Genomic DNA, 8916 nt, shown 5'->3' on the forward strand with positions numbered 1-8916 from the left:
AAAACTGGAGAGACAGACAGCTGGATACAGAGCATCACAACTTACAGCAGAAACCGGACACCTGGGCTGTAATTAGTGAATGACTTCAGCTCAGTGTGGGCAACTCTGAGATCCAAAAGCTCCAGGGGGCTTTGGGGGCGCACACTTTTGTGAGTTTTACGTCCAGGAGCTCAATCAGGTTCCCACTGTAAATATCAAAGAAAAATCCCTTCCCGCTTCCAGCAGGGGGAGGGGAAAGGAGACCATCTCGAATACACCAGAACACTCCGGTCCTCTCAACAAGGTCTGCTCTCAGAAGACACTAGTTAACGAGAGCCCAACCTGCTGGGCTGCTATCAGAGCCAAGCTGACCCGAGGGAAGGGACACCCCAGCTCCAGCCCCCTCTAGCCGTCCCGTCCCACATAAGCGGGGAGGGAAAAAACCTGAGAAACACCTCTGCAGCTCACAGGCCAGGGGCAGAGGTTCTAAAAGACTTTCACCTGGTGTATCATGGCGAGCTATCGAGAAAAATATTACAGGGCAGAGCAAAAGGCAAAAAACACCATTTGAAGAGACAGAGAAAACATCGGAACCAGACATGGCAGGGGTGTTAGAACAACCATTAGATAATTCATTAGGCTAGGAGCTAAATATGCTAAGGACTTAATGGATAAAGTAAACAGCATGTGAGAACAGATGGGCAACGTAAGCAGAGACAGAAATCCTAAGAAAGACCCAAAAAGAAGTGCTGGAGATCAAAAACTCTGTACCCAACATGAAGAATGCCTTTGATGGGCTTATTGGTAGACTGGCCCCAGCTGAGGAAAGATGTGAGGAAAGTGCAAGCCATATGGAGCTCGAGGCGAAAGGAAAAACAGTCATCCTGACCCTCCACCACACACACACACACACACACACACACACACACACACACACACACACACACACACACACACACACCAGCTTTCTGCTCCCCTGACCCCTGGGGGTAAACGACCCAGCTGAGGAGCACCCAGGGCAGGGCTGCGCCCCTGATCCTGGGAAAAAAGGGATGGGCAGGTCCGCCTTTGCCCTCGGATGGTTCTGAAATGGGCCATATAAACTGCTTCAAATAAATTAACCAAGAACATAAGAATAAGAGCAGGTATTTATTGAGATCTAAGTGTTTTACAAATACAGACTCATTTCATCCTCCCTTTGATCTCCAGTGCTATGGTTACCCCTATTTATAGGAGAGGGTGTTTATAGTTTCCATCAGTTTGCCTCAAATCACACATTAAATAAGAAGCCGGGCTGGGACCGGAACCCCGATGGTCTGGGGACTTGGGGACCAAATCCACGCCCACGACTCCGGGCCACAACGCTGTGACCCGGGTCAGAGCAGCCTTGACCCTCACTGCCGTCCACCGCGCGCCCGGCGAGGCTTCCACCGGCCCGGCAGAGCCAGGCAACCTTAGAACCACTCCGAAACCCACCCAACGACCGAGAAGAACGCCAGCTCCAGAAGGACCACATCCGCACAGCGCCAAGCCTCGGTCGGTCTTTACTGAATTTCAGGGCAGAGGCCAAGGCCACCGGAGCGCGCCGGCGGGGCTGCGGGCTTGGCGTCAGCGGACCGTGCAGCCGTCCCAGCGCTTCCCGGGGTCGTGGGGCTCCCAGCGGCGGGCGGGGAAGAGGCGCTGGTTCTGCTCGCGCCGCCTGCGCAGCGCCGCCTCGCCCGCCTGCGTCTCGCCCTCCTCCAGGGGGGCGTCGCTGCGCAGCCGCACGTCGTCGTGCACGTCGAAGGCGAAGAGCGGCCCGCAGTTGCCGCGCGCCTGCGCCACCATCCGGTCGTAGGAGGTGTGGTCGTGCGGCCGGATCCGCGCAGCTCGCGGAAGGCGGGGCTCCGCGCCATCCGGGCCTCGCTGAGCAGCTGCCGCGCGGCGCCGCCCCTGTGGATGCGCGCGGTGCGCCGGAGCCCCCAGCCGCCTCAGGAGCGGGACGTCGCCTCCGCCTCCGCGCGCCCGCGGTCCGGCAGGAAGCTCGTGTCCACGGCCGCGTCCTTGCCCTCGGGGTCGCCCCCCTCGGGGTCCTCGTCGCCGTCGTCGGGCGGGAAGGACAGGCCGCAGATCCGGCGCCGCCGCCGCCGCCGCCGTTCGCGCTGCGGCCGCTGCCTCTCGCGCTGGGGCACCAGGGCCTCGTGCCGCGCCTCCTGTCGTTCGGGGTCGGCAGCCCCACGGTGCTCCGCTTCGGCTCGGCCTCCGCCGCGTCGCAGTGGGCGAGACCTTCCGGCCCACCTTGGCCTTGCTGAAGGTCTCCTCGGTGACGCGCTGCTTCAGGACCTGCATGTGCTTCTGCTTCTCGCGCTGGCTGAGCGGGTGCAGGGCCCGGCCGGCCCGCGCGTGGAGCCCTGGTACCGAGCCGTCCCGCCCGCCGGCTCCCCCGGGCCACGCGCGCCGCGTGCTCTCGACCCCGGCCTGGGAGCTCCGAGCCACCGCGTGGACTCCGCAGCGGGGAACAGAAGCACGGAGCTCCGGAGGGGCCAGAGTGACAGCTCGGCGAACGGTCCAGATGGACGCGTTCCAACAGAATGGAATGTTCTGGAGCTGCGCTGACCCACGTGCAGCCGTACGGGGCTTATTGAGCACGAGGCGCTGGTTTTTCACTTTATTTCAGTTGATCTAAATTTCAGTAACCACATGTGACTGTTGCTCCCATGCTGGACGGTGCAAGTCTGGGAGCTGCACGTGGACAGGGTTGGTCTGCCCAGCAGACTCTTACCTGTCCTGGTACCCACTCAAGCACGGACATGCAAGAGTCAGAGCAGCCGGAGAGCCGACCTGCCCTGGACCGGAGCCTGGCTTCGTGTGTGCTGACCGCAGGAAGACAGAGTGTGAGCGAAAAGCCCCTCTCTCCTCAGCCAGGTACATGGCTGTGCTCGGGCACACAAGCCAGTGAGGGGAGAAGGGTCAGACAAGCATCTTCCGGTACCTCTCTGGAGGCTGTAATGTCAGCTGAGCTCCCATCAGTCTGTTACGGGCGGGGCAGGACCCTTAAGAGTCATCCCTGCAGTATCTATGTCTGTCCCCCTGGTGCCCAGCGCTCAAGTTCCCAGAAGCAGTGTGGGCACAGCCCTTGCTGGGGGAGCCGTAGGTGACAGAGGGGATCTGAGCACAAAACTGGCTTCTTGGCGTTTTAACCAAAGCAGAGTGAGGCCCCCCCTAATTCATTGACCTCAGCCTGAGCCAACCGCCCTCCCTTGGGGCCAGACCTGTCCTGCCTCGGGCACCACGGCTCCATCCCCCACTGGCCCCACCCCCATAAGCTCTGGACGTTGTCTCATCCAGCCATCTTGCCCCACTGTGACCCCCTGGAAGGCAGCAGCTCATTGAGCAGACTCCCAAACCCTCGGCTGCCCCTGGGGAGCTTCCCATCGCCTTCTTGCCCCACCCTGGAACCTGCTGTTCCCCGAGGACCACTTACTTCTCCTTGCGGCCCCTGAAAGGAGAGATGTTCTCCTCATCATCTCAAAGTCTGAAAGTGGGTTGAGCATCCTTGCTGTTTCAAAAACATTTCTTCTGTTTCCCTTAAAAACTCCCAGCTCCCCTGAAGCTCATGCAACCCAGCAATACTCTCCCTGCTGTGGCTGACCTCTCTGGAGTGCCCTGTCCTCCTGAATCCTTGAGGACTGGCACCTGGCTTACCTGCCTTCTTCCTCCATCCCCATCCCGCACCGTCCTGGATGCTGTCCGCATCACCTACCCACCACGCTGACGACCTTCCTCTCCTCCACACCCAGTTCTTATCACTACCCGTCACTGCCCATCTCCAAAATCTTAACCTCCAAAATCCCCTCCTTTCCTGTCACTTAACTCTAGTACCCAAACTCTAACTGCCCTCTGAGAGCTCGAGACCCCCCCATCCAAAGACCCCGTCACCTCTCCAGTGTCACCATACGCTCGTATGCCTCCTCGCTCCTTGCCCACCAGAGACTCACAGATTCCTGACTCTCTTGTGCTCCTTTCCTTCCTGTAATTCTCACCTGAAAGAACTCTGATCCTGGTTAAACCTCACCTGTCTTCTCGTCCCCTGAACCCAGGCAGCTGAATATTGCTGGAGAAAGTGGCAAGGCTGCTGCTGGCTCGTCCCACTTTAAATTCAGGACCTTGGCTCTCCAAAGGGGACTCAAAACTGCCTAGAGATTCTCCTACTGCCCCAGAGAGGCCGTTCTGTTCCCCCAGCTACTTCTTACTTCCTTCTGTCCCTCCTCACCCTCCAGCACTCTCCCGCCTCTCCCCACCCCCAAGCTGCCTGGTAAAATTTACCACTGGAGGAAAACACACAGGTGGTCTGGATAATAGAATCCTCCCCACTCCCAAATTTTATGACACAGAAACTGTACTCGGTCTGGTTAGATCTCTCCTGTACAGCAGTTTCCCCCAGATATATGTTCTGCGAAAAAGGGTTGTGAGTCTTTGATGTGCTTGTTCCCGCTGTGCCTCTCCAAGGGTGGGTGGAGTATTTCATGTTCCCCAGAAGTTTTGGATCGTTAAATGTTTCTCGCCCTACAGAGTACCCGTTAACATTTCCAAAACCAGCGCTTCCTGGCATCTTGTCTGGAGAAGATGGCTGTGAAATACATGCCAGCTTCTCCGCCTGGCCCTTCTAGAAGCAGCAGTGCCCGTGAGCACAGCCTCAGCGAGAAACCCTGTATCACATGAGGGTAGAACATGTCACCTACGTGCCCAGAAGAAAGTAGGGCGGTGGTACTGCTCACCAAACTGGCCAAACGAGAAATCTAGGTGATTTCCTGGACTGCCATCCTTCACAGTAGTCAGTGACCGCCCCCCCCCCCAGATCGTTTATAAGTTTTCCGTTTCTCTCCTTTCCCACCACTTGCCTTAATCCAGGCATTGTGCTTTTTCCCCACCTATAGCCCACAGGTGCCCTGTCGGCATATTCTCAATTTTGTGTACACTGTCCAGGGATCCTCGTAAGAAGGGAACCTGGTAATGTCGCTCTGCTCCTTGAAAATCTCCTCCAACTCTCCCGTCAAGATCGAATGGGAGTCCTTCCTTTTCCTCCCAGGTCTCTAATAACGGGGCCCCCGCCCCAATCTCCCAACGCCCCACACGACCTGGCATCCAGCAGCCACCCGGAACTTTCCGCTGTTCCTGGACAGAGCTGTTCCCTTTGGGGACACTCTTCCTACAAGTCCTGCTCCCACCGGGGGTCCCTCAGGACCTCCCACAGACAACCTGCAGCTCCCAGCACAGCCCCTCCCAGATGCACAAAGCTACCAACTCCCTCCTGTCTCCAGGCTCCCCGAATCATAACCTTTCTTAGATGTAATACAAATCGGACTGCTTGGCGGCCTCCTTTCTCAATTAGATAAGCCAACCAGTCACGCTTTAATCCAATCAACTCCAGTATGGCCACAGCCACTGTGACTGCCCTTCCTCCCGCCTAATCACAGTCTGAATGTCAGTGTCGTCCCCAGACCTCATCATCCCGCTTCTGATAAGCCGGCGTCTGTCCTCTCAACTCAATCACAGTCTCCGTGCACCATAGCCAGCCGGCCCCCACAATTAACAGGGTTACTCTCAAACTCCTCAAAAAGGGTGGCAGGAGGAAGCCGATCTAAAGAGTCTGAAATCCTGATTTTAAGAATATTCCCCACACGTTCCCAGATGCTAACCGCTTGTGACCTCAATCCTCGATGAAAAGCAAAACGCTACTGCCTTAAACTCTTTTCAACTTTATCTACAGTTAACAGTAACAGAAGAGGGGCCGGAGCAGCAGTCTGCTTCAGTGAATCTGAAATGCCGATTAAATAAGCAAATTTTAATTTAGAGAAAATGTAATCTACTCCAGGCTTAGTTACAAGGTGAAACAAACATGCAAACGAACAGCAGCAAAGTTTTAAAATTCCACAAAACTAAAACCTACTGCCTTAACTATTTTAACAGAAAAAAACCCCCTCAGTTTCCATTGCAAACAACAACAACCAATCCAAACAGGACACCTCTGGTCATGCTTGCTTTTCAGCTTACCTTCCACCAGTCTGAATTCTGATCTTAGGTGATAATCCAACAAGTGGCCGGTATCCTCCCCTCCCCAGAGTCAGCCCTGCATGAACACTGATGGTGGACCAGCGTCTGCAGGGGCCCGGGTTGGGTCCAGGCTGTGTCTCCTGATGGCCTCATCACTCAGGGAGCCCTCCAGCAGCCATCACCGTATTGTAAACTAGTTGTTCAAGCAAAGCCGCAGGACCTGTCAACCAGACGCCAAAAGGAGCTTCAACCATATACATGTGTTAGCATACGGTATTTGTTTTTCTCTTTCTGACTTACTTCACTCTGTATGACAGACTCTAGGTCCATCCACCTCACTACAAATAACTCAGTTTCGTTTCTTTTTATGGCTGAGTAATATTCCATTGTATATATGTGCCACATCTTCTTTATCCATTCATCTGTCGATGGACACTTAAGTTGCTTCCATGTCCTGGCTATTGTAAATAGAGCTGCAATGAACATTGTGGTACATGACTCTTTTTGAATTATGGTTTTCTCAGAGTCTATGCCCAGGAGTGGGATTGCTGGGTCATATGGTAGTTCTATTTTTAGTATTTTAAGGAACCTCCATACTGTTCTCCATAGTGGCTGTATCTAAAAAAGAAAAAAAAGGTTCTGACGAACCTAGGGGCAGGACAGGAATAAAGACGCAGATGTAGAGAATGGACTTGAGGACACGGGGAGGGGGAAGGGTAAGCTGGGACAAAGTGAGAGAGTGTCATGGACATATATACACTACCAAATGTAAAATAGATAGCTAGTGGGAAGCAGCCGCATAGCACGGGGAGATCAGCTCGGTGCTTTGTGACCACCTAGAGGGGTGGGATAGGGAAGGTGGGAGGGAGACACAAGAGGGAGGAGATATGGGGATATATGTATATGTATAGCTGATTCACTTTGTTATACAGCAGAAACTAACACACCATTGTAAAGCAATTATACTCCAGTAAAGATGTTAAAAAAAAAAGAAAAGAAATACAAATGGAGCTCCAACCAACCAGTGCATGACCTCTACAGACCAAAAGTCCTTTATAGGTGTTTAGAAATGAGTACAAAGATGATTGTATTGCATACTTTCTAATCGGGGCTAAAAAATGTCTTCCAGCATTTGCTGGAGAGAAGTCCAGTATTTGGGGAAGCCGCAAGTCACGGGAAGAACCCTCACATGTTCAGAGACGGGGAAGTAAATACAAAATACATCAGATGGAAAAAGCTTGGACAGACAACCCATGACTTCTACTGTATATGTATTCGCTGGGAAAAAATCATTTTAAAAAAACTAATAGGAGGTGCCGCAGACTTCAAAATAGATTCTGCACCATAAATGTCTCTTGAGTTTTGTGAGATTTAAATTTTTTCTTTAGTTTTTTTCAAAGTAATACATACGTGTGGTTTAAAAAGGAATGTCGTGCTAAAAGGATTATTGTAACAAAGCAACAGCACAGAGTTCCCAGTTTGTCACTCTTTTCCCTGGAGGCAACCACTTTTAATCCTTCCAGATGTTTTTTTCTCATGTTTACCTTCTTTTTTTTTTCAATTCTTATGCTGCTGTTTTGTGACTGATCAATTTTACTTTATCTATTGACTTCTTCTTATGGTAGATGAAGATTAGTTTTTCCCTACAATAGATTCAAATGTCCAGCCAACTCATGTGAAGAAGAGAGTGTTATGGAGGTGGTTAGTATTCAAGCCAGATAAGAAAAATGCAAGGAGTTAAATTATGTACCAATCTTAATTATAAGTATAGTGGCAAAAGTCTCAGATAAAATATTGGCAAATTGAATCTAGCAGTTTATGAATATATACGTATGAATGGACAAAATAAGCTTTATTCAAAGATAGCTCAACACTAGAATCTGTACCTTCATTTTTTTTTTTTTTTTACTGCATTAATAACATCTCAGTACCTGCAGATAAAACTCAAAAAAAAAAAAGAAAAAACAATAGCAAACTAGAAGAGAACTTCCTTAACTTGATAAAAGGAATTTTGGAGAGACCTGTGGCAAAGGTCATATGTAGTAGCATACTTTTAGGTCTTTTACATTTTTCTCAAAACTAGAGTTATGGGGAGTTTTCGTCTGTACCCAGATGGCTGCAGACGGGGGGAGGTAACAGGTTCCCTGGGCACTTGGTGTGTGAAGGGCGGGAGCAGAGGAAGCTCTGACCCTCTTTCTGGTTCTAAAGGTGGTACATCTTTTGCTTCTCATCGCAAAGCACCACCTGAAGCCCTGCTTTTGGAAGTATCGCCAGAGAAGTGAGGGAACGAGACAGAGAACAGATGAACAACGGTGGCAAGGAGCTCATGGAGAAAAAGAAAAAGCCAGAGGTCTGCCTAGAAGAGAAGGTATTCTAGACCACTCAGGGCTGCCCTCCGCCCCCTGCACGCTTGCAGAAGAGGGAAACACGTAGGAAGCATTCCGACACCACACGGGCACCCTTTTCCCCAGGTCACCCTTTTGGAAAGTGCGGTGAGTGTGGCGTTTTTACGCTGCGTCTGAGAAGGCGGCACCGAGTCAGGGCCCCCAGGTGGGGGCTGAGGTCAACTCTGGCCCTGGGTCAGCCAGGGCTGCCTCTTGCTCTGTTGTTGTCCCCGACGAAGATTATTGGTACCTGAATGCCACCTGCTCTTCTGGCTTTGCTGAAGGCAGACAGTTCAGCTCAGGGCAGAGGGACAGCAGCGGGACAGATCAGTTTACCCCAGACCTTTATTTTCTCCCTCCTGGCGTGATCATGGGTAGAGAACTCATCAGCAGGAGCGGGGCCTGCCGCTTTGCTGGACCCTTGGCCAGGCCCAGGGACAGCCAGGACTGACCCACTCCCAGATGGCACTGAGCCCCCAGCGCAGGAGGACGGTGGGGTGACAGCAGGAACACCTGTCGC

At 52.5% G+C, this 8916-nt stretch overlaps 1 protein-coding gene across 1 annotated transcript; it reads left to right on the forward strand.

Moving 5' to 3' along the window:
- The first annotated feature begins 1888 nt into the window (after window positions 1-1888).
- Window positions 1889-8477, forward strand: LOC130709001 (uncharacterized). The gene is made up of 3 exons (XM_057554105.1): window positions 1889-2883; window positions 6008-6285; window positions 8221-8477. The coding sequence occupies exon 1, from the start codon at window positions 1918-1920 to the stop codon at window positions 2572-2574; it is 657 nt and encodes a 218-aa protein (XP_057410088.1). The 5' UTR covers window positions 1889-1917; the 3' UTR covers window positions 2575-2883; window positions 6008-6285; window positions 8221-8477.
- Window positions 8478-8916: the final 439 nt, after the last annotated feature.

The sequence above is a fragment of the Balaenoptera acutorostrata genome, chromosome 10, assembly GCF_949987535.1.
Source record: "Balaenoptera acutorostrata chromosome 10, mBalAcu1.1, whole genome shotgun sequence".
Taxonomy (NCBI): domain Eukaryota; kingdom Metazoa; phylum Chordata; class Mammalia; order Artiodactyla; family Balaenopteridae; genus Balaenoptera; species Balaenoptera acutorostrata.

What these genes read in the sequence shown, in the direction of transcription:
- LOC130709001 (XM_057554105.1), top strand. Translation starts at nt 1,918, where the DNA reads ATGCGCGCGGTGCGCCGGAGCCCCCAGCCGCCTCAGGAGCGGGACGTC.